General features: G+C 44.1%; 1 protein-coding gene across 1 annotated transcript; it reads right to left on the reverse strand.

Annotated features, from left to right (window-relative positions):
- Positions 1 to 1,081: 1,081 nt before the first annotated feature.
- On the reverse strand, positions 1,082 to 25,916 carry LOC124198731 (semaphorin-1A-like). The gene is made up of 15 exons (XM_046594751.1): positions 25,259 to 25,916; positions 16,103 to 16,199; positions 12,663 to 12,708; positions 10,323 to 10,385; positions 10,139 to 10,246; positions 9,549 to 9,636; positions 9,182 to 9,286; positions 8,427 to 8,515; positions 8,202 to 8,343; positions 7,911 to 8,113; positions 7,226 to 7,371; positions 5,275 to 5,357; positions 4,912 to 5,146; positions 4,141 to 4,821; positions 1,082 to 4,069 (listed from the first exon to the last, which is right to left on the reverse strand). Exons 1-15 carry the CDS (start codon positions 25,395 to 25,397, stop codon positions 3,418 to 3,420), a joined length of 2,877 nt encoding a protein of 958 aa, XP_046450707.1. The 5' UTR covers positions 25,398 to 25,916; the 3' UTR covers positions 1,082 to 3,417.
- Positions 25,917 to 26,074: the final 158 nt, after the last annotated feature.

Here is a 26,074-nt window from a genome sequence, read left to right on the forward strand (position 1 = left end):
TATCGACCTCGGACTACTATACGTCGAACAACGCCTTGTCGATCCAGTTTGGCAAGGTCGATTGCTCCGAGCCGAGCGTGATTGCAATGTTTTGGCCAATTTGCATAGTTTTGTCATTTACATATTGAAGACATTAAAAGCAGAAAGATCAAATCAATTCAACTGTTGCCGAGCAAGGTCAGGTCCGGTTCTGCGTTCGCGTCCGTTGCCAATTTAGTCGAGCATTTCTTCTGATTTTTCAAAGAAATTCATATTGAACGAAGGTTATTGTATCAATAAGAAACGCAATTGGAGCGGTTATAGCCTCAGGTATCCAACAGAGAATCATGAAAATGTGCTAATAGATAATCGACATCAGTTAAATCTTAAAAAAAAAAATAAAGTTTAAGATTTCGTGATAAAATTGGAATTTTGTGTTGATCCCTATTTGGTATTGGCCAAAATGATTATCCCCACATCTGTAGAAAATAATTACCTGTCCTTAAGTTGGACGTGATGAGGGTATTAGAGTTTCTCGGAAAATTTAAAAAGAAAACGCTCATTAAAAAGCGAGAATAAATTTAATACCAAATCCGGCGTGTTGAAAGCAGTTTGGATGAGGTCCAGGTGCTCCTATACAATCACGTGACTGGACGCCACTTGACGACGCAAATTAATATGTCGTCTTCAATGAATTCCAAAATTGACCGTTAGCTTCACTCAACCGATTCCAGCTGGTGGCGTCCATCGCATCATTTACGCGTGAAATTGTTTCAACAATTTCGGATGTGATCAGAGTTAATTACACTACTTGCCTCATAAGACGTTTACATTCATCACGATGTTCTCAGGTATTCACTGATGACCTTCTCTTTATTATTAAAAAAAGAAGGGGCGGATCCTTCGGGGGGAGTTTTTATCTTTACGAATTACGGAGAACATAAGAAAAATAATTGAAACCTTTCAAAAGAATTTCAATTCTCTCTGGATTTTTGTCAGAAATGGGCGTCAAAAATTTGAGTGAATCATATTTTATCCCTTGGCAATTGGCTCACTTATATTCACCCGAAGAAATAGTAGAAAAATAGGATAAAGACAAAAGTTCGTTATGGATGGTATATATATTGTCGGTCAACAACAGACAAATTCGAGATACAAAGCGACGCATAATTTTTGTGTTTTTTTTTTATTTCTTTGTTTTTTAAGTTATTTTTTGCAAATTATTTCCGTGTTTTTTTATTTTGCACCATTTCTTTGCAAATTTTTCGGTCCGTTCCAAAAAGAGAAGAAGGAAGAAGAAGAGAGAGACAGACAAATATAGGTAGACGGGCAGCAGCGTGTGTGTGGCAAGATGCATGTAAAACAATCTATCCGAAATGAACGTCAAAGTTTCAAATTTATACACCCGCTGGTTTAGTAGGCTATTAGATTTTTTGGGTTTTCTTCAAACGGACCGGAAAAATGAAAGAGAAACGGATCAAACGAAACAAATAAATGGCACACAAGGAGAGGAGGAGGGCGTTTGGAAAAATTCGCCCAGCACAGAGAAAAATAAAAAGAGAAAGTGCTGGACACACCCACCGATTCTTTTTTTTTTCGTCCACCACAGCACAAGGGAATCAAATAATTTTATTTTTTTTTATTTTATTTTGTTTTTTTTTTTTTTGTTCAATTCAAAAAATGATAATTCACAGATTTTAAAAAAATTATACTCACATCATTGAATCGTAGGGAGAGCCACCGTTTAAATAGCTCGGGGACAATGTATATCATATCATCAATACGCGTGTGTGCACGATTTTGAATGTCGATTTGTGTTGTGGCTGATTTTATTAAATAGGGTTTTCGGGGTTTTTATTCTTTTTTCGGGGATAACTTTGATTTGATTTCTTCTTGCACAAACCCCAACAGACGACAAAATAGTTCCCAAATATTTGGTAATTTCTTCTTCTTTTTTGTTTTAAATTGCACCCCCCGAAAAAATAATTCTAAGTTGGATCGGACTGTCACATCGCGTCCCAAATAACATGTGGACATTATTAGGACCGGCTTATTTTTTTTTTATCATTTGTTTATATTTATTTAAAAAAAAAGAAGAGGTGATGGGGAGGGAGAGGGGTTGGTTGGATGGGAGGCGATAGTTATAACGAACCACATCAAAAACAACGATCTTGTCGGGCTGGGTAAGGGTATATAGGAATAGACACAAATATTTTTGTTGTTGAAAAAATAATGATAAGGAAGGAAGGAAGGAATAATTACAACTAAATGGAAAGACATTTCGAGTTTGGGGGGGAGTAAAAGAAAAATAGAAAAAAAAAACTAGAATTTAAAAAAAATATTTATAGACGGTTTGTTGTTTCCGAGCTGCTCGATACGACCCCACCCCAAAAAATTTTTTTAAAAGACAAATTAATAGCTTGATAAAAAAACTTTCTCTGTGTTGCATGTCGTTTCCCATTTTTCTCATCGTCGCCTTTTTCTTTTACAATAAAAAAAAAAATTCAGAAAATTAAAAGAAAAAAAAAATTAAATTTTTACCAACTTTACAAAATTATTTACACATCACCCCGGGACACAGATACAAGAAACACGGACCACAGGAAAAACAAGAAAAAAAATTTGTTTGATGATGGGATGGCGAAAAAAATAATTAATAATAATAGCAATTGAATTAATTTTTTCGCCAACGCACAACAAAAGAAAAAATTTCGTCTTTTAAAAGAAAAAAAAACGGAAAAGGAAAAAGTCGAAACAGAACATTATAAATTATACACAAATTACCGTCAAAGAAGACGGATCTGGAGTTCTGAGATATTGGCCATCATTTGTTGTTGGTGTATGTAGCAGTAGTATATATATCAAATTGAAAAAAGAGGAGGGAAAATACACACAAGAATTTTTTCTTTTTTACTTTTGGATTTTTTTTTTCTTTTTTTTTCACAATGACAATTGTATTATGTAAGATTGAAAGAAAGCAGTAGCTGGACAATTTGGACATCAGTATTGCACTGATTTCTCTACTTCTTTCTCTCTCCTTCGATTCTCGCTGGCTGGCGCACGTCGAGTTTTTGTTTTTATGAAAAGATAAACCCCCCCAAAAAATTATACAACACTTATTTCCTATGTCTTATTTATAAATCTGCGGTGTCAACCGGCACAAAATAATTGTTCCGTGTCATTAAAAATGGATTCAGATCGGTAGAGGGAACGCCAAACGCTTTTGTACAACAACCAAAAATCGGAAACTCAAATTTAGACAAAAATTGGTAGATTAATTTTAATTTTTTCGTTTAATCCCAACTTAATTAAATATAATTATAATTAAATGGATAGATTAGATATTAGGGGCTAATTTCTTAATCATCTTGTGGTTTCTTTTCAATTCCATTCTGACCCCAATAAAAATATGATTCTTTTGTCGCAGTTGTTGTTTTTTTAGAGGTAGACCTTTTTGACACTACGGGCCGTTCCGTAATTGTCGCCAAGATTTCCGGCTTTGTTGCTGGATCGGAGCGTTCCGCCGTAGAGGGCGGCCGAGCCGTCAAGCGGCCCAAGCGGCTGGAGGCCGCCCACACCTCCGACCATTCCGCCCAAGGGCACCAGCTGCTGTTGTCCGCTGTAGCCAGTCGAGTGTTGCGGTTGTTGTTGTTGGCTCCTCATCGAGCCGGCCCCGTAAGCGTCACGACTGCGGAAACTGCTGTAAGGATCCCTGGCCGGATTGTTGGACATTGTCGTGTTGTTGGTGGCCGTGGCGTAATTGTTGCCGTGGTCGCTGTAGGGCGCGTAGAGTCCGTTGGACGGGCAAGGTGACGGGCTCGATTCGAAGAGGGCGCCCACCGTGTTGTTGGCGTTGTTGGACGTCAGAGCCGAGTTGTGGTTGTTGATGACTTTGCGCAGGGTAGCCTTGGGCGACGTCGTGCTGTAACCGCCTCCGCCACCGCAATGGTTGCCATTCATCTGCTGCTGCTGCTGGTGCTGGACAATGTTGCTGGGCGTCAGCGTCATCGTCTTATTGACCGTCGGCATCAAAATCGGCTCAGCGTACGTCGCCTCCTCTTGCGGAAGCAACTTGGGATCCTCTTGTAACCTTTTTTGGACAAAATGAAACATTAGAAAATGGCGGAAAACAACAATTCCGGAATCGATTGATAATCGTACCTTCGCATGTGGCAATTTTGGCGCTGTTCAAAGTACTCGTATTCAGTGTCCGGGTAGGGCATGTTGTCCTCCTCGTTCTTGCGGCACTTGCGTCCGCAGCAGTAGCCCAGGACGAAGCCGAGAAAGAGGGCGGCCAGCGATCCGGCTGCGACGGCGATGGCCAACGTCTCGACCGTGTACTTGGGCTGCGACTCGTCGGGCGAAATGCGGGGGCCGTTGTCGTTGCGCACCGAGCCGCCACCACCGCCGCCCATGTCGTCCATGTCGTCCAAATCCAAACTTCCGTCCATTCCGGCGTCCATGTCTCCTCCTCCTCCGGCTCCGTCGTCCTTGTCCACGCCGTCGGCCAAGTCGGAAGCGACGTGGCTGTGGGTGGCGAAGGATTTGCCGCCCCTGGAAGGTCCAGTCGACGACGGCGGAGAGGCCGGGAAATCGGCGTTGAAGAGCGAAGCTTCCGCCACGCCGGAAGAGGACGACGAGGCCACATATCCGGCGCTATTGTCCCGACTGGGCGGCGACTTGACCATCGATTTTCCGTGAGTCGAATCCGGGCACGACTCGTGAAATCCAGTGGCCACGTTTTGGAACAAATTCGAGCCCAGGGTCCACGACCCGACGGCCACACATTTTTGCTTCCGCTTGTCCCAGGCGCAGTACGGATCGCGTAACTTGACGCAATCGCTGGAAGAAAAAGAAAATAATTTCAAATTTTCCCGCTGAAATTTTGGGTGTCGAAATTCAAATTTGGTTATTGTCAATTTTGTTGTTTACCTGCAGGTGGAGACTTTGTCGCTATAGCAACGCTGGAGTTTGAGCGAGGCGATTTCACTCTGAGAAGAGACAACCAATCGCGGCTCTTCCGAGCTTCCGTCGGCGCCTCCGCCCACTTTGCCGCGGTGGATCATCATGTTGGTGACGGGCACGGAAAGTGGGAAGACTTGCATTTCCTCAATGACCACCGGTTGGCCGGAATCTGTCCGGATAGCTTTGATGACTTTGCCGTTATCTTTTTAGAAAAATGAGAAAATAAGAAAATGAAAAACAAAATTCCTTCCAACACAAATTCCCCCTCCGGTGTCATCAATTGTTGTCCAATCTCATCCGCCAAAATAAGAATAGGCGCGTTGCACATACCTGTGCCGATGAATAGGACGTCGTAGTATTTGCCTTCAGGCGTTTTGACTTGAGGATCCACTTCGATCTTGGTGAACCGGTGACTAGAAGAAAAAAGAAAAAGAAAAAACGGTTTTTTCTCAGATATGGTCGGTAACAATGGACATTCCGGGCTTCCATTTTTGTCTTTTATATTTTTCACGGGAAAGGGGTTCCTTGTTCCGTGATGGTGGAGGGGGGGGAGTAAGTTGAACAAGCTTATAATATACAGACGACTAGTACCCCAGCATTCCTCTTTCCCCCCATTTTTTTGAAAACTTTCGACCCCTCCCATTGTTGGGAGACACGCACTGACGTTATGGGAAGCAGCTCGCCGGTTATAAATGCCACACGTACGGGGGTCAGGCGCTTCTTCGTTAAATACCTGTGCTGGGCTAGAGCTTCGTAATCACAAACGAGCCGCATTCCAGCCAGCCAGCAAAGGATTATGTACCTACTACTACTTTGGACTTGTATATTTTTCCATACAAACAAAAACAACATCCAAATCTCGACGGACATGTCGACTATAACGAACAACGTTTCCTCCTCTTTTCTTTTTTCTTTTTGTTAACTGCGTGTCCAGTTTACAGCAGTTATTTCTTCCTGATTATTAACTGGGCGAGGGTGAATAGAAAAGGGACGACTTTCCAATAATAAATTTTTGAGTTGAAATCCTTTTTCGACTGTAATTCGGTAAATATCGACATTGTCACGAACAAACAGAACCGTTGTCGATTCTTTTTGGTGGGGTCGGAGTGACTTTGTGTTGTGCGTTTGTAACCGTCGCCCAATCTGCCCACTAAATAGTTGTCGACCGTCAAACTGTGACAGGATCCAATAGAGACGAGTCAATCCCGTCTGTCTGTCTGTCTCCTCTTGAAATAATCAAGTTATATCCGCTAGATAAGACTAGCGAGTTCCAGTTAACCGGCCAGAGAGGGGGAGGTCAAAGTCCTTTCTTCTTCTTTCTGTCCGTCCATTGAAAAAATCTCACGTCCGCTGCCCACCGTGCGGTCTCATCTCTCTCCGCCTGGACCGATATAGATTTCCAAGCTCCGTGCAGATTGAATTACTTTCAGGATTTCTCTTTCTTTTTCTTTTTTTACCGTCACACAGCTGGGCCGGCCCGGTGGGAGGGCAACCTACCCCCACACACAATAGAGAGAGCCAGCGATTCGATTCTCATTCGATCGACGTGTACGTATGATGGAAGCCCCTCTGTCCGCTCAACCCAATTTTCGTTTGGGTTGCCCGCCCGTCTAGATTTCATAATTGGATAAAGAATAATTGACTAGAGCTGCTGCTCCAGCTAAAGGACAATTTTTTTTTCTCTCCCTTCTCTTCCGCACTGGTGGGAGTGGAGGGGGGGGGGAATAATAAAGAATCCGGACAACGAAAAAAAAATAGAAAAAATCCCCCAAAAAATGGAAGCTGCATCCGCACTTTTGCTACTGCACAACGGATCAAAATTTTTTTTCTTCCGGTTGGGTTGGTGGTGGAACAAAAATGGGGCGATCGATCTTGACGTTATGCACGGAGGGTGGGATGGGGGGGGGAGTTGGGTATGTGAGTATACACAAGGGTGGGGTAGTGCAGTCCATATATGAGTGTATCCATCGCTGCAATCATAAAATACCGCACAATGGAAATAGAACGGACGGACGGGCGGGCGAAGAGAGAAAGGGCAGTCGAGCGTTAACGGGACGGAAAGAGAACCAAGGGACCAAATAGGGACGGACCCGGGTTGGTTAGACTCTCTCCTCTCTCAATTGGATCCTTTTTAACGAAGGCGATCAATCGATACGGCCGGCCAAGGCCAAGACTTGAACGGAGAAGCACTACTACACCATCCTCCTCCTACCGAACACGCCCAGCAGACAACAATTCGGTAGAGGAGGAGGAAGAGAAGGAGGAGGATGTGGAAACTTACTGGAATCCCGTGCGGATGATGAGCGGCTCGTTCAACATGGACGGCACCGATTCATCCATCAGCGAATGCGATTTGATAAAGTTGAGGGTCACGTCCGGCAGAGTCTGAGAGTCGTTGACGCACTGGCCGGGCCTCGGTTCCGGCACCTAAAAAACCACACACAGACAAATTCAATATTTTTAAATTCATTTTCAATTAATTATTCGATCCGTTGTGAAATGAATTCCGACGACCAGCCACCAAACACAAAAAATAATCGAAATGCGGTCAGACAGAGAATCTTTCCAACCCCAACCCCTCGGTCTGGAGGAGGACTTGTACGTTTTCAATTTATTCCGTTTGACTGGGCATGAAGAGAGGAGAGAGACTAAAAAAACCCCCCAAAGGAGCGATCCATCCCAGCCGCAAAAGAGCAAATCGGTTTTCTTGTGGTTTCTCTCTCGACTTTGAAACTTTTCCTTTTTTTAAAAAATATTGTGATTAATTCCAATGATTTTATCGGCCGCAAGAGAACCTTGTAGGAATTCCCAGCCGTTTCAGATTGGCTGGCCCAGTCAACAGAAGAAGGAAAAATAGAAAAAAAGTTGTTTTTCCTTCCTTTCATTCTGGCCAGAGAAGCGAAAGAGATGGAAAAGCAAAGAAGAAGAAGAAGAAGAAGGGAAGGAAGGAAAGACGGACAACGGACCTTGTGAGCCGGAACGGGCAGCCAGTTGTAGTTCAAGGCGGCCTGCTCTTTGAAGGCCCCGTCAAAGACTTTCTCGACGTCGTGGAGGCGGAAAGCGCAAACGGCCGAGCCGGACAGAGCGTTGGAAGGCGTCGTAAACGTGGCGTAAATGATGTCCACCCGTTTGCCCTCGTGGCGGCTTTCGTACGGGCCGGCCGTCGATTCTGTTCAACCAAAAAAGAAAAGAAAAATAAATTCACACAACCGTCCCATCTGTTGCACAAAACAAAAATAAGAAAAAGAGAAACTGACGGATTTCGTTAAAGTAAAACGGGTAATCTCCCGAGACGGAACAGTTGAGTCTCGACTTGAGGAACGACGTCCAGCGGTAGCGGAACTTGTGGGGTCCGCCTCGATCCGATTTGCAAACGCGGGCGATCCTAGAGTACACCGTCTAGTCCAGCCAAACAAACAAAGAAAAAAACAAATGACAATCGGCGTGAATGAAATTTTTAAAAAGAAATGGAGACCACTCACCTTGCCGCAGTTCATGTACTCGACGGCCGTCTCCCTGAACGTGAAGTAGACGTAATCACCGTGAGCGAACGAGCTGACGAAATTAGGAGCTGATCAGCCAACCGTCAGAAAACAAAAAGAAAAAAGGAAAAAAATTCAAATGAATTAACTTGTGCGTGAGTGCGTGAACGCGGGTGTCGGGCGGTTCGGCTGGGAAATATTGATCAAACAATAGCGCCTCTAGCGTGACGTTTTAAGTGCGTACGACACACACACATACACGCAGAGATGAAACAAAATATCCCCCCAAAAAAGGAGGGGGGAAAGTAATAAAAACAAAAGAAACACGACACACACACACACGAAAAAAAGGATATGGAACCCCAAAAGTTTTGACGTTAGGAAACACAACGCACACACACCTTCCATCAATATTCTATACGGGTAAGTAGTAGTAGTAGTCAGTAGTGGCACATATAAACTCATCGTTCATTTCCACCCTAGCACCCATTTTTTAACCCCACCCCCACACTCATTCCTTCACGCAATTGCCATCATCGTGAAACGCCGTGATGAAACAACATTCCGCTGGATATGGCTCCATCCGGTGTTGGGAAAAAATAAACTGGCCCCGCAATTCGATTCATAAATTTCTGAAACGAATCGATCCCGATTCCGGTGAATGCCAGTTGACACACAACGTTGACATTTTGCACGGGGGGAGGAGAAAATGTCATGGGGGGTGATGACGAAATGGATTTTTTCGATGGACTTACCGTTGAGATTGGTGGCGTCATACTGCTCGGTGCGCAGCGGTTCCCGGTAAATGAGCGGATCCATTCCGGAGAAATCGGCCACCGTTCCGACAAACAATTCGCCGTCTAATCAAAAATGAAATAAAAGAAACAAGACAAATAAATAAAACAAAACGAAACAAATGCAAACGCGCACATAGACGTGATTGAGCGATTCCGTCCCGACGACCCCCCCACAATCGATCCGAATTTGTTTCCCAGGAAAGCAATAAGGAAAAACACAGCGAGTGGAGGTCCGTCCGTCCAGGAAGAGAAATTGCACATCCGTCCGCCATGTCAAATCGTCCAGTCTAGAAAAAGGAAAAATAGGAGAGAAGGTTGCGCTTACCCACAAGGACGGCCGTGCTGTTGTGTGATGGATCGTAAGGGCTGACACCCTGGCCGTTGACCTGCTTCTCCAGGACGTATTCACCTTCCTGTCGTGTAGAGTGTCGAGTGCGTCACGCGGGCAAGAAAAAAAAAATAAATAAAAAAGAAAACAAAAATCAGACAACAATTTAGCGCCGGCGGGAGCTAAACGATCAACGGTGGGAGGAGGAGCTGACGTCAATCCCCCGGCACAACTTGAACCAGTTACACACACACAATATCGATCCGTCCCAAATAAACTGGTGTGGTTGGTGGAAAAATCCAAAATAAAACAAGACGGTTCGACATCATCAGATGGCGGCTGCCGGGGGGCTCAAAAGACGTCACGTCAAACACACACCGCCCGGCAGCATCAGGAGCATCATCTCCCCACCTCTTCTTAAACCATTGATCCCTCCTTATTGCCATTTTCGTGAGTGGCGCAACCAATGTCAGCCGCAGGGCCAATCAATGTCGTCGTCGGTGAAGAAGAAAAAAAGGTGAGGATCGAATCCCAGCAACCGGCAAGGATTGCGCAGAGTGAAACATTTTTTGGGGGGGAGAGTTTACCTTGTAGGCGTATTCACGGCACATGGGCTTGTAAGCGTGAGTGCCGCATAGCAACAGACGGCCGGGACTCTTCATGGCCAGCACTCGGATGTAATTCTGGCATTCCTCCTGCGGATAAGAAAAGACAAAAAAGAAAATGGTGAAATGCTGGTGGTGGATGGAAAAGTTGTGGTGGTTACAGTACCTCGCTGCGTCCTTTGAGTTGGCACATTTTCACGTGATCCTCCAGGGCGAACCATTCGACTTTCTGCAAAATAAATATAAAAAAAATAAAAGAAATAAAATCCATCAAACTGCTGGAAATCACTTGCTAGTGTAGTGTACATCTAAATACAGCCTGACCAGACAGTGGAACACACACACGAAAACACGTTTGATTGAATGATGGATGAATGACGTCAATCGGAGCTACCCCAGTTGCCAGGAATAAGCGAAAGCGTGCCGAAAATTGGCCAGGAAAACAAATCGATGGCGTCTATTCGTGACGGTCACTTGCGTCCGCCGGAATTATTAATGAGACATCCACACACTCGCCACCTCCCCCCACCAACTAACCAGGAGCTCCAATGAGGAGCTCACAGAGCAAAAACAACCAACAGGATCGCTATACATAGCCTTTTACTACCATTAAGAGCCAAGGCCTCGTCAATAAGTCAAAAAGGCATGAATGAGGCAGCGCTGGCCTGTTATCGATCCAGCTGGCCGGCACACACGACCTTAAAGCCCAAAAATAATCAAACGCCAAACTGGCCCAAGGAAAAAAAGAAAAAGAGTAAATATAAATCAAAAGAAATATTTTTCGGCTGGACATTTTTGTGGGTGGCCCGTTTTTCCTATCGGCATCTGCGTCGAGAGAAGATGATGATGATGAATAACGCAGCCGGACGGAAACGCTTCCTAGACTGGGAGGGTCTTTCCTCATTTTCACCCACCCCCACTACTACACCACACATCACCCAGTTGCAATAAGTCGCGTTAATTCCGTAGCTTTCCAGCCTGGGCAAAGCCTGGGCAAAAGTTTTGCCTGGCTCTTTCTCTGTGTGTGTGTGTGTGCTCCCGTCATGTCTGATTTTTCAGCATGTTTGAACTGTTGCTATATTAGGAGCTCTAGGCCCCCGTCTTATACCCAGGGCCAAAGGGATTTGAAAGGAGCTTATTCCGGAATATCTATGTCTACACTTTTCTCACGCGCATCTCTTCTTTCCCGCAGAGAGAAAAATAAAAATATAAATATAAATACACACGCCCAGTCCTTTGCCATGCCAAACGGGCACGTTTCCTAAGTCTCTTTTTATTTTTTATTTTTATTATTATGAATATCTTTTTCTATCCCTCCTCCCTTTTTAAAAGAAGAAAAAAAGGATATTCGCCCCGGAGGAATACGAAACGATAGGGAAAATCCTCTGAAGAGAGAAGCGCATCTGTTTGATCCCAAAGTGGCGCCGTGAAGAAAAGTCGAAAGACGAAGAAGAAGAAGATTGAAAGAAATAAGACTCCCAAAAGGGATGGATGGATGGATGAAGAAACATAATACAGAAGAAGAAGAAGGTAGAAACTCTTTTCTTTCGTCTCTACTCGGACGCCCCAAATAAGGAGCTGTACAACAACGATGATGATGACTGACTGACCTCGACTAATAGTCGGTAGACGTAGAGAGTCTCTTTTATTTTTTTATCTCCATTCCTAATCAGCCCTGGGAAAATGAATAAATCATTAAGAGAGAGAATCGAGCCCGAGCTGGGCCTCACAGCCATTTTTTTTTGTTTTCTTCATATGCTCATTAACAAGAGGATAGGAAAAACAAAAGAGAGTCGAGGAAAGCTCGTTAAGTCTTGCGTCGCCAATGGCTTTCCAGGGAAAGAAGAAGAGAAAAAGGTTGCGCCGAGGAGGCTGTTGTCGACAGGATCTTAATTGAGCTTCCAAGTCTCATGGACACACACACACGGCAACTGCATTCTGATCCCCCGGTCTAAAGCCCCTCCTCCTACCACCACCACCACCATCTCTCTATTATATCCATAGCTCCTGCTGCTGCTGGCCGGTATACCCCTTGTGGGGTGTACGTGAACTGCTGACCCATTCCGGCCACGTCCGTGAACCCCTCCTTTCCATCACTCCTTGACTGGGGAAAGAAAAAACTCCTTTGCCTTCATTGCAAACAAGGAGCTACTCTCCTTTTTTTAGACTCTTCCATCGTCTCCCCCAAGGAGCTCCGCCAGGAATTATATCGATAGAAACAAGGAGCCAGTGGGAGAGAGGGTCTTTATCATATCGATCCCTCCACCCGCTTGCCTGTGTGGGTGTACACGTACAGTATAAAAGAAGAGAAAAAGTTATTGCCGGCCCAGTCAGAGTGAGGGATGAACAAGGGAGGGACAGATATGAGCAACACGACACACACAATCAAATGGAGAAGAAACAACAAGATGATGGGATAATCCAAATAGGATCCCCCGCCAATCCCCCCCCCCCCCCACCCCTCACACACAACCCAAATCTCTTTGGCTGGCCCATTTTCTTTTACCTTATTCTCCACCATGGTCGGCATGCTCAGATTGTAGACGGCATTCCTGCGATAAAACAAACAAACAAATAAATACAAATTAGTTTCATATTTTATTTTTTTTTAAATAAAACATTTCATTGAAAAAAACGAATCGACTTCCACTCGATTTGGTTCATCGGCGTGGGCGTCGGTGGGTGGGTGGGTGGTAGACATTTATTGAATTTTGTGATATTGCCGTCAATTTATTTCCCCTCCAAAAACGTAACTGCGTAGTCGACGGGATTACACATTACACAAGCACCCGTGGGGGGGATGGGGGGGTAGCCGAAAAAGGAGGATCGATAAGTGACGGCGCGCATGGGCGCCAGAGAGTTGGTCCCGACCCCACCCCACCCCCTCCAAAAACGCCATAAAAGATCCTCCTTTTTTTCAGATAAGCAAAAATGGAGGCTCCTTGGCTCCTTGAATGTTTCAACGCCGCTCCTAACCCCCTCCCCCCTCTCCTCCTGTCTGTCTATTAGTCTCTATTTGCGGTGGTGGTGGTGGTATTCCTTTTTAGCCGCCACCCCTCCTTCTTTCCCATTTCCTCCTCCTAGTCTCCCGACTTCCGACGTCCGAAATAGCTCCCCCCCCCATCTACTCTCTTCACGATCGTGAGTGAGAAGCGTCTTGTCGATCCTCTCGACTATTTTTTGGCCAACTGTAAACCCCCCCTACTCAACCCCCACCCGGAAAGGAGATATCACGACACGGACAGACAATAGACGAAGAAGAAGAAGGAAAAAAGAAGATTCTGATTCTTCTTCTTGTGCGGGAGCGTTTCCTTGACGACTTGGCGCGTTCAATAAAATCCCTGATGCGACACAATGCCGCCCGCCACAGTTTCTTCTCTTATCTTTTTTTCGAGTTTCGCATTGGCCAACAAGAAAATCGTCGAGCAGATCCCAGGGAGAGAAGATATCGATCTTCTTTTGTTTCTCTTCTATTGCCGGGACGTGATTCCCGACCGTCATAGACTCTTGTGTGTGGAATATGCAAAAATATAAAGTGGAACTGGAATAGATGTCGCGCCCAATCGACCCCACCACCACAGAAACGCCCGGTCATAAAAAGAAACGACTGGGATGATGAGAGAATCGATCGTCAGGAGCCCAACATCATTGGCTCCTTGCACGCGTGAAAAAATTGCTGTTGTACAACTTGTCCTCCATCCTCCTACCACCCCGTATGTGTGTGTTGTTGTCTAACGATTGTTCAGAGATAGTAGGGGGGACGCAAATCCCTCGCCCAGTTTGTGTGTGTATGTTTTGCATAAGTTTCTTCTAGCTCCTTGTCTGTGTGTGTTAATGATCGTTTTATCATCCAGCTGGAGGGTGAGAGGGGGGGGAGCTCCTGGGCTCCTTTTCTTTGGACTCGAGATCCTTCTCAAGCAAAGTTCCATACAAACCAACGGACCACACGCAAACCCGACACGAGTTCCCCCCGGCCTTGTCCTCCGCACCCGAAACGCAAACGCGTTTTTCCCTTTTTCTTGTTTGACTTGTTAATGAGACACGGAGAAACTGTGTACCAGTCGCGCAGATGAGAGAGAAAACAGAAAGACTATACACTACGCCGTAGTTGTTGTTGTTGTTGTACAATCGATCCGGCACCATTGTGTGTGTACACGAGAGAGAGAGATGAGAGCCTGGGCTTTGATAATAGAAAGAATCAGGCGAGAGATAACCAAAAGTTTCTTTTTTCAAAAATGTTAACGGGTGAAAGAGAATATTCCAGTCACGATTCGTTCCCGACTCGAAACGGTCAACCGGGATTCACGATAACAACAACAACAACCCGAAACTGACGATGTCATCAAACTGTAAATAGTTTGTTTGGTTTGGTTGTTTTTCTTTTCTTTTGCCACTGAAATGAATTTTCTTTTGTTCCAAGATTTTTTGATTCGATTGCAGTTCAGCCAGAGAGACTAAATCGCGTGATTCTTTTGTGTTTTTTGTTTTTATTCCGGGACTGTGCGTGAAGTCTCCGCATCCGGATAGACTTCTCTCTCCCGCTAGGCACGCAACAACCTTTTTAGCGGCCGGGCAAAATTCCTTTTAGCCAATAAGAATCTCGTGAAATCTCCAGAGAATTTTCGCCCAAAAAAAAAGAAAAAAACAAAATTTCATTTTCTTCTTTTTGATTTTAAATAAAGCCTCGCCTCTTTTTCTCTTCCCCTCTTCTCAATATGGGCTGATTGATATGCCGGCCAGTGTCTCTCTCTCGCACGCTGTAATAACGTTTTCCCGTTTTTTCCATTTGCATAATCCAAAGAGGTGGGCTCTGGGGTGGGGTTGGGGGAGAGAGAGAGGTGAATCAAAGGTTTAAGTGGAAAGGATATCCATCATCATGAGATGAGTGTGGGAGTTTGTGAAATCTCCCCGTCCCTCCCCCCGACTCTCTTCGTCACGGCCCCCAGAGTTTGATGGCGCAATCCTCTTCTTCTTTTTCTACCAGTGGAGAAGATAAAAATACACAAAATAGAGAGATGGGGGGGAGATAATATCGATCCATCGGAGAGGGAGAGGCGGCATCCATTGACGGATGGACGGATATCCATGTTGCATACAACTCTCTCCCCCCTCCACTTGTGTACAGTCTATATAATCTTGTAACTTGTGTATGTAATGTTTCTCTATCTCTCTCTGCTCGGCAGTGGGGTTTTTCTTTTCAATTTTGTTCGGTACGACAGAGGGGGTTGAGGGGTGGGTGGTTACATGTTCGACAAGTGAAAATTGCCCGTGTGTGTCATGTGATACACAATTTCATGTTTTTGTTTTTATTTTTTCTCCGATTTGATCGAAAACGATAAGGTCGTCACGTCGGGCGACGACAGCCGGAGTAAAATAAAAAAGATATTTGAAAAAATTCCCTCCGCCGGAATAAAATGATGGACGGGTTGGGTTATTGGTAGCCCGGCAACCCCCCACCACTACTACACTCCACTTCCCCCCTTCCTATTGGTTGTCTCGGCGGATTTCACTTGAAAAATAAAATAAAAAAACATCCGATCCAATCTTCTTCTCCTCTTCATGTTTATATAACGCACAGAGAGAGAAGGAAGACGGGAAAGAAAAAAAAAAGTTGCATAGTTACCAAACTATAAAAGAGTCGAAAAAAAAGTAAAACTTCTTTGATTCGACTGGTGAAGAGAAGATACACGAATCATAACTTTTTTTTTCCTTTTTCTTTTTTACCAATTCAATCATTTAAAAAGCGCCCCCGGCTCTGCACTTTTATTTTTTTTCTTTCCTTCCGACCCCCCCAAAAGTTATTTCAATCGCAAAAATTTAATTTCCTTCCGCTTTTTTTTTCTAAAGCCAAAAACTCTTTGCTCGGAAACATTTGATGAAAAAGATATGAAAATCTAATCAAAAGAAAGATGAAGAATCGATCAATAGATAGATGATATACAGTACCTTGCGCCGACTAGGACGAACTCTCCATCCGACTGCAATAACCGGAAGTGATCTTTGCTGGTCGTGTTGCCTTGGAAACGGACCGCTTCGTCTGATCCTGGAAAAGAAAATCAAAACCAAATCATCAGAAAAATGTGTTACAACGTACACTATTTGGCCAGCAGATATGACTCTAAAAAATCAAATACAAATCAAAACCCAATCTACTAGACAAGCGAACCTAACACAACAGAGTGGAGGGGGGGGGGCCATTCCCATTCCTCCGTGTTACACAAGCGCAAACATAACAACGTTGACATTCAATGCGACGTTGCTGCTGCTGCTCCTATCTGGGTAGGAGGACTTGATGCTCCATCTGATTGATCTCCAGTGTTGGCAGAACGAAATTGGGGGATAGAAAATGGGGTAGTAGCCAGACTAGGAGCAATAGGAGGAGGAGGGAGGTTAGGAGCTATTTGCCATGGAGAGAGAAGAGTATTGATCCGTTTTCTGGGTGGGCCCTTTTCGGGAGAAACACTATATTGCAGCACACACACACACGGCCCCTCTCATGTACATAAAGAGCGCTCAGACACTCCACACAAGTACAACAGGGGGATGGGGGGGATAGGAAAGTGAAAGGCAGAAAACGAGAGAGAGAAATGTAGAGCAACTCTGACAAATCTCGGAATTTCTACTGGCAGAGAGATAAGATAAGGAAAAATAAAAGTTTGATTTCGGGATGATAATCACAGACTTTTTGATCGATGGCGGCAAATGGAAATGATTCGACCACACCACTCGAGAGAGAGAAATTTCTCTCTCTGTCTGTGTGTGTATCGCAATTGTTACGCAATTAGAATATCAAGGGGGTCGTTAAACAGTCCAAAGTTCCTAATGGCGAAATAATTCGGCAACGCTGTCGACAAAAAAACGGTGAATCATCATTGGCTTTTTATTCTCTTCGTGTGTGTGTGGAGATTAGAAATCTTTTGTAGTAGAGAGAGACACACACGCCATTGACCGATTACCGTGACGTCATTGCCGAAACATTTCTTAACTGAAAAAAATTTTCAAGGAAAAACAAAACAAGTGAAAATCCGGGAGCGCTACAAAGTCCTCCCGCTGCCAAAACTTTTAAATAAAAATATAAAAACAAAAAACAAATACAAGTTTTGTCATTTTTTATGTGTGTCTGGGATAAAGGAGGATGGATCATCAAATAGAGAAGATGGGCATCGTTCAAATAATGTCCACTAAAAAAGAAAAAAAGATGATGGACGACGGGCTCATTTTGGTATTTTTTTGTGTGTCGTTATTCGATTTCCACATTCGCCCGCGCCCTGAAACAACAACAACAACAACCAAGAGGCTCTCTTGTGATGAAATAAAAATTCTTCCTCTAGTCTCGGACTTTGGGGAAAATGGATGGGCACAACGACTACTGTGTCAGTCGACCCCGGGAGGAGGCCGTTAGTCACGCTCCTAGCTGCCGCTCCTAGCCGCTCGCATTAGTGTTCTCTCTCCGTTCCGTATTACTACACAAGGGAAAAAAAGGAAAGAGATGGCGTTGAAACTCTATTAGACTAATCGCATTGTCTTTGAGCTAAAAACGATAGAAAGAAAGAGCCTCCGGGTTGGACTAGTCTGGCCGGTAGCCCTACTTAACGGCCGTCTCTACCGCCGCCCGTCAAATATACGAGCGTGTAATCATAACACACACAAGACGATGTAGCGGCGTCTAGGTGAAGAAGCGCAAGGTGACGAGTCCATTCATCTTAGCCGAGGCAATGGCCATTTCAAAAAGACACAAGAGCGGCAGATGGCGCGCCCCATGTTTGAATGTTATTTCCCCACCAAACAATTCAACAAGCTTTTAAAAAACTGAGCTAAACTGGTGGAAAACAACAAACACACACCGTGAATAGGCTCCCTTCTCAAGACAGCTGGGCCAGACAGACAAATGCCCGTTTGACCATTTTATCGACAGGATTATTTATGACATTCAAAAGTTATTTTCAGACTGGGAAAAGCTTTTATTCCATTCGACTGGGCGCGTCGGAAAGATGAGCGTTTCATCTTTCTTCCTATTTTGTCTTTTTTTTTTTTAAATTGGATATCGAAACCATCTGCTGGGCGCACGTTCGTTAATGGCCAACTGGTAAATCTGTCGGAAGAGGACAAGGAGGGGGGGGGGAGCTAGATGAAACGCATTTCGTCCTTAGAAAGGGGCAAATCTGCATAGATGACGCATCTTTTTCTATTCTCCACTTTTTTCCTTCTGCCCCCTCCATCCCCCACTGGAAATGATTACAAGAGATCGAAAGGGAGGAGCGCCTCCTACGCCACTCCTCATCCGGATATAGGGACTGGGCGCTTCCTTCCGGAATCGCGAGGGGTGCGGAGAGACAAGTTCGGCCAAGGGGGGGAGAGAACGGACAGACAGACAGACAAGATAGTTGTATATATGGGAGATTCACTCTATTCCGGTTGCTGCCTCCCCCAAAAAGCTTCCAGTCGGTTAGACACAAAGAAGAACACAAAATCCTCCTCCCTATAGTAGTAACTTCAACTTTAAACTTGGAATTGCATTTAAAAATAGGCGATTTTGGGCGGGTCTCACATTTTGGATTTCGCCTCGTCAAATAAGCGACGGGGTATGCATTTCATTTGCATATATCATTATATTAAGACCAAGCTAGGCCATTTACCCCCCGAATCGAATTCAAAGTGGCACATCGTTCCCAATCTCATTCCCAATCTCCGTCCCACTTGCGTCGATTCCACACGTACGCAAAGTGTGCGCGGGAGATTTGAAAAAAAAAAATCAAAAGAATTTCGACTGACGTCCAACACGAGAGACGAGAGACACACACAAAACAAACAAGACAACAAGTTGAGGTCACGTCAAGAAGGTCGTGGGAAGAGAGTCAGTCAGAGTCCCCCTCCCCTTCTGCCACTATCAATAATAAAATAAGAGGTCACAAAAAAGAACACACTTTTATAGACTCTGAGCCTCTTTTTCTTTATCTTTTCCAGACGTGTACCTTTTTTTGATAATGGACACGGGGGGAGAAGGAAGAAGGAGGGTATATATATCTAAGATTGTTGTTGTTGTTGTGTGGTTTATCCTCTTTTCTTTCCCATGTCGCTGTTGTTGACCCTCGTTTGCGGTTGGGGGATTTCGGTTGTTGTAGTTTTTCGCACAAGGAAATAGCCGAAGGTAGATGGCGTTGGCGGTTGGATTCACCTGGCCGTTTGTTGCGCAACAATTGCCGATATCGAAAATTTTGTGAGTGTAGATAAAATGTGAATTGAGTTGTGGTTTTTTTTTTCTTTTTAAGTCGGCGGGATATAGACACAACCGACGTGAACCGTGACGGAATAAATCAAATTAAAAAACAAGTCCCTCGGCCACCGAAACGGGAGCGAGTGTGTGTGCCAGATAACGAGTTAATCAAGTCGAAAAGGTAACACGGAATCAACAAAAAAAAAAAAATAGAAACGGCAGCCGACCGAAGAGAAACGTGTCAAGTCGACGGGAGCGGGAATTCTTCGGCTGCGACGGATGTGTGCGCGAGATGCGCCAAGGCACGGCACACATTTTTCCATCTATTTCCATTGCCAGTTCTTTTTCTTATTTTTGTTTTCTTTTTTCACGGTCCAAGTGGTCCGTCGACTTTGGCTGTTTCTTGGCACTTTGGGCCGGCCTCCTCCCCGATTCCGTTCTCTCCTGATTTCTCCGTGATTGAGCCAATTCAAACTCCGCCCATCTTTCTTTTTCTTGGCTCCCTATACTACTATACACTCACGTACCTCGGACAAAAGCCCAACATTGTTGCCATTTCGACATTGTGTTTTATACCGGGAAAAAATTCGGGGTCCCTTTTGTGTGTTGTCACACAAACAACGACAATTCCAGCGGAATTATTTCTCTTTTCTTTTCCTCTCACTCTCTCTCGCAATTCCAATGACGTCATTCTCCGCAGTTCCGACAGAATGCAATAAATGACAATGGGAAGTGGGGAGAGAGAGAGAGAAGTAAAATATTATCTTTTCGACAGACTTGGGTCGGCCCTTATGGTCATGTCAACGCGTCCATACACAGTCCGTTATGTGTGTATTGTAATAATATCTCGGCTGCTGCTGTGCTGGGGACCTTTATCCGTCTACGTCACATGGCGCACCAGCAACACTCCCTGGACCAGACGACAATAACAACAACCCAAGCTGTTGTTCTTGTTGTCCCACACACTGGACACACACTGAAATTTCCAGCTCTAGCTATTGTTTCAGACCAGTAAAAGCAATGAAGAAATCGCCTCTGGCTGCTCCTTCTTTTGTTAGATTCTTTTAAAAAAATATTCCAAAAAATGTTTTTTTTTCCAGACGTCTAGAAAAAAAAGTCCAGGGTATCCAGGGAACAACAACAACAACAACAACAACAAGAAAAAGGTTCTGGTAGAAGAAGAAGGGAGAAAAAAATGGAAGTTTTGAACAGCAGGGGATGATGTGGAGGGGTTCGGCCTACATGTATAATTATATACCAGGGCTGGCTATTATAGAAAGAGAGAAAGTTTTGGTAGTGTTATATAAAATAAAAAAGGCTCTCTCTCTCCCGTGTTGCATATGTGATGATGCACCGACTCTTATTTCTCTCTCTCTCCCACTCTACTCCCCTCCCCTCAGATATTTTATTACATTTTTTTGGCTTTGGGGAGGAGGGCCTGCCCGTCGACTTTCCTCGTATCTACGACACAGACGCACTAAAGCGAACGGCCCCACGAGTCTCCCAACCTCACGGACAATGTAACACACACACAGACAGAGATATCGATTGGGTGACGGGCCAGGCCATATAGTCACCCACGACCAAATGCACAAACCCCCATCCAGTTACCCCCCGAAAAAAGACGCTGTGGGCGGGCCAACGCGATAAATCTCCAAACACAAACACACAAAAGACAAAAGAGAGTCGACTATATGAACGTCTGTGTTTAAGCTGAAAAACCCACACAGAGAAAAATAAGACAAGAAAAGGCAAATAAGATGGTAAAGTTAGACTTTAGTAGTAGGAGGGTTTTAAACCTCATAAACACGTCCTGGAAAAGAAAAGAGATTCCACTTTTACGACAGTGTTCAACTGGCAACGCTGTGGAAACGATTTGAAATCATCGGCCATCACAGAGCATCACCACCACCACACACTAGAAAAAAAAGGGCGGTCAATTTGATTTGTGTGTGGTCAATACAATCACACAAAAATGGCCTCCCCCCACCACCACAAATCAAAATGGGCTATCGGAATCCAGGACCCAAAGAAAAAAACGTGTTTTTTAATAATAAAAAGAAGAAGGTACCACACACACAAGACACCTGGAATTCCAATAGACTCGGGGGGGTTCTCTCACCTGTCGGAATGTGAACCCCCAAACCCACCCAGCCACCACCTTTGCATAGTTTTGGCCCTGCTGCGAGCCGAATGACACGACATACATTTTCTTGCTGGTTTCAAGTACACCAGTCCATCAAGTAGACAAGGAAATGGAACGATATAAATTCACGTTGTCTGTGTGTCGGGAGGGGGGGGGGAGCTGATGGAGTCGTCTCTCCCCATTTTCTTTTAGGGTGGCGGTTCCTGCCAAGTCATAAATAACTTGGACTTTTTTTCTTCTTTTCTACCCTGATTACCACCAGCGCGGGTCTCTCTCTCGCCATTTTTCTAGTCGGGTTAACCAACCACCATCCGCATTCAAACAACAACAACAGCCAACTCGACGGTAAATCACCCCACAAAAGTTAAGTAGCTGCAAGAAATGAAGAATTGGGCGAGGAGCGGAAACCACACCCAGCCCTTTTATCTTTAGCGCCGAATCTCTCCCCTCCCTCCTTCCTTCCGTCTAATTAGATAACAACAACCCAAAAAGAGAAAAAAAAAAGGTCAATAAAATCAGCACGTCATCTCCAGATTAGGAGACACAGCCGAAAAGGAAGAGGCAAAACCAATGACGCAACCGCCGAAAAACTTTGAACTTTCCAAGGGACCTATACCAAAAAGTTTGTTAGTTTTATTTTTAATTTTTTTTTCCACGCAATCAATAAGACCCCGACCATGAAATAATGGGAAAATAAATAAATAAAAATTCCTTTGCCCTTACGAAATGGCTTCTTCCCCATTGTTTTTTGTGGGGGGGGCTGTTAAAAAATTGAGTTGATGAACCATTGCCAGCGGTTTTCTTCCTCGGTGTTGTTTTTCTTGCACACACACACACACAGAGTAAGAGTGTGCTATTATTGTGGGCGGGTTATGGTGCGTCTCGCCAATCTTTTTTTTTCCTAACCAAAAATATTTTTGTTTTCTCGAAACGGCGGAACGAATAAGAGGGGATTTCAAATTCCGCGCGCAACTTTATTGCACGGACATTTCTTTTTCTTTTTTAAAAAGTAGAAAATAAAAATACGAGAACATCATCCAAGGCCGGCCCCACTGGGTAGTAAAAACCCAAACAACCAAAAGAACTGGCCAAGTCCAGAGTTTCTTGTTTGTTGGGTTAAACGATGGAAAGTCGGTGGAAAAGAGAGAAACGGATGAAAAGAGAAGCGAAAGAAGAAATTTCTTGTTTCTTCTTCTTTGGCTCTCGACATGATTTCCCTGCGGAGTGTGTGGAAGCAAACGGATGAATGCGAGGAGATGGGAGAAAATGGGAGAATGAAACTAGAAAGAAGTAGAGAGAGAGAGAGAGAGGGATGATGGATGAGATACGACGGTTTGTCCAGTTGCCAACAAAATAAAAGAGAAGGACGACCCAGGGGCGCCCCTGGATGTTTTTCCCCCCTTCATGGGGCTCTCGCAAGTTCTCTCTCCTTCAGAGTTTATTTTCTTTCTTGGTTGAGAAACTGCTGCTCCTGGCTACTGCCCTTTCGGTTTTTAGGAGCCTGGTGGAATGCCTCCCAAGACACACACTATACCAGGCCCATCGTTCACTCTCCTCCTAGCAAACTGGGGAAAACGGGCAGACATTCAATCGACACCAGAGCTCCCCTGAAAGTTTTTCATAAAAGGCCCCTTCGTCCCTTGTGCAACGCAACCAGATGATCAACGACCGAAATCGCGCAACCAAACAACAACAACAGCAGCAACTGACGGAGGAATAAAATTTGAAGTTTTCTGTGTACGCAAGAAGAAAAGAAGAGAGGGTGGAATAGTGGCCGGGTGATTCATCATCCGCCGAGTCATTAAACAATTCCATGGAGCCCAACAACAACAACAACAAAGAAAAAGTCAACCGACTGTGAATCCAATGTCCTGTCTGTCTGACTGAATGTCTGTGAGAAAAAGCCAACAAGACAGGAGAGAGAGGTAATCCAGCTGATGAGTCAAGAAGCTCCGGCCGGATGACGAGCTAGCCGAGAAAAAAAAAATATGAAACGTGAAACTTCTTAGCTATATCTTACGACCCTGTTGCTCTTTCCTACTTAGTACTTTGATGCTTCTTCTCCAATAGCTTCTTCGTCTTGGCCCCTCCTTAAAGATTGTGGCCATCAAAAGTAAACCAACACCGTGCGAGGTGCGGTGGTTTCTTCTTCTTTCGGATCCCCCCTTCACTTGTCTTATTGTGGCCCACATTAAAATGCATTACGATGTGAAAGGGAGAGAAAGACAAACTGGTAATATTAGATGTCGCCCTAATAACCGCAGAATAATAAAAACCAGGTGAGTCGCCGGTGGTGGTGGTGTCCGTCATCCAACGGGAAAAAACTGAATGGATGGATGGCAACTTAACCTTTCAAGACAACCCGAAAAAATTATGTTTTAAACTCGAATGATACCGAAGCCAAAAAGCCCTAGAGTGTAATTTTGTGTTTGTATAATCAGACAGACATTTACATCTTATCTCATTGCCTTTTAGAAGAGAAAAGAGAGTGGAGAGAGATTCTCTTTTCATAAGTCGTACACATGACATCGAGGCCAACAGGTTAAACTGAATGATTTGTTTTGCATGTTAAGTTATGAGATTTCTATTCTCTCTCAGACGAAATTTTAAACAGAGAGAAGACACAAGACACATCCTGCCGGAAGTGGTTTCCCCCTCCTTTTTTGGTCGAGAGAAAAGAGATTGAATATTTTATAACGGGAAATCACAACAAACTTTTTTCGTGAAAAATAATAAAAATAAAATGTTCATTCTTTATTCACTCTTCAACCGTGAAAAATGAACATTAAACTTTTCTTTTTTTTAAAATTTTCCAACCCTTAAAAAATATTTCAGGGAGGAGACCAAACGGGAAAAAAAAACGATAAAACCAAAATGCGTGTGGATGTAGATGGGGTATAGACGACAGGTTCAAAAGGAGTAGAGAATCTTTTTTTAAAAAAATGATATTCACCTGGAAATAACGCCACACACACAAAAGACGATTTATGGTGGAACGCACCCAGAATTTTTAAAAAATAAACCGAACAATAAAAAAATAGAAAATACATTTCAGACGGTTTTTTTTTTTACAAGGTAGATGAAGATTGTCCCACCTGGACCCTCACATCCACACACACATTTGATCCGCTGGCGAAGAAAAACCTTTTTTCCCCCTCTATTTTATTGCTATTATTTTCTGGGACAACAAAAGGATCAAAACCACACACCAACCCCAGAATGAAACCCTTTTTCTTCTTGTAGCTATTAATAGGTAAAAAGTCTATTGATATTCTTTTTCCCTATATCTGAAAAGAAAGTTTCCTTCTCTAATGAAGAGAATCGATCCACTAAATATTGTACGGTCCAACAGACATGCAGGTTTTCTCTTGGAAATTAGAATTTACATTTTCTTCCTCTCAATTTTTACAACGAAGGGGGACTGAAAATTCATCCTGGTGTGTGTGTATATTTTCATTTGAAATAAATAACACACATCAGGTGACCATCTGGTCTTGGTCTCTAAGATGGGCACGCGACAGCAGCTGGTAGTGCTAGGCACCTTCAGGGTTTGTCTATTATTTTTTGAACTGAGCCAGGGGGAGGAAAGAAAAGCAACAGGAATAAATAAGACCAAAGTCAAGTTATTTTTTCTACCCCTATAGAATTGACCATTTCCTGTTTCAATGGGGGGAACTATCAGACAGGAATAACATAACCATGAACGAAAAGAAAAAGAAAATGGTTTTTTGGCAAATCTTACCGTAAGGAACGAACATGATGGGCCTGACGTTTTCTTGCCACGACGACGCCCAACACGACGACGACCACGCCATCATTAAAATTAATCCAAACATGGTGGCAGTTGAATAGCCGCTCGTTTTAGCAGCAGCAGCAGCCATTATTTTTCAGTTTCTTTTTTTTCCCCACACAGATGGATCACAGCAGATGAATCTTTTCTCTTTCTCAATCAACAAAATCGGCAGTCAAATGATTCCTGGTAACCCAACATTTGGTGGCAAAGAGAGATTTATGTTGGTTGGTTGTGTGTGTTATTTTTTCCACAAGAGTTTTCAGCCACCGATCTCAGATGACGCCATGTCGTCTCGCACACACACACGGAACTTTTTTTCGGGCTGGCAAATCGATAACAGCCCCCCAACAAACACTTTTGATTATTTCTTTACCAAGAGATTTGTGTGTGTGAAACTTGTTTGGACAAACACACCGAAATTTTTGTGTTTGCTGCTTTTTTCCAATGATAAAAATAGTTGGGGGGAATAAGGGGGTGAGGGGGAGAAATGCAAAACAGACACACACACACACACGACCGAGCAGCAGCTTCGGTGAACGTAACGAACCGCCAACAACTCTAGGACTGAAGACCAGCAGTCAACTGCATCATGGCAACTACCTCAAAAGAGAAGCTTTTTACACCCCCTACGGCTGTTTTTGGGATGAAATTCGCCCGAGGGGACACTGCGCAAGGCCGTTGCAGAAGGCCGACAAAAGTGGGGTCGGGATGTTGGGGGGAGATGTCTAAGTTGGGAGGAAAAGAGGGGAAATATATATCTGACAT

This window comes from Daphnia pulex, chromosome 7, assembly GCF_021134715.1.
Source record: "Daphnia pulex isolate KAP4 chromosome 7, ASM2113471v1".
Classification (NCBI taxonomy): domain Eukaryota; kingdom Metazoa; phylum Arthropoda; class Branchiopoda; order Diplostraca; family Daphniidae; genus Daphnia; species Daphnia pulex.

Excerpts from the sequence above, each read along its gene's own strand:
- LOC124198731 (XM_046594751.1), bottom strand. The coding sequence starts at position 25,397 with ATGGCTGCTGCTGCTGCTAAAACGAGCGGCTATTCAACTGCCACCATG. Across the intron at positions 9,637-10,138 it reads GCCGTGAATACGCCTACAAG|GAAGGTGAATACGTCCTGGA; the intron begins GTAAACTCTCCC and ends TCTACACGACAG. Across the intron at positions 4,070-4,140 it reads CAAAATTGCCACATGCGAAG|GTTACAAGAGGATCCCAAGT; the intron begins GTACGATTATCA and ends TGTCCAAAAAAG.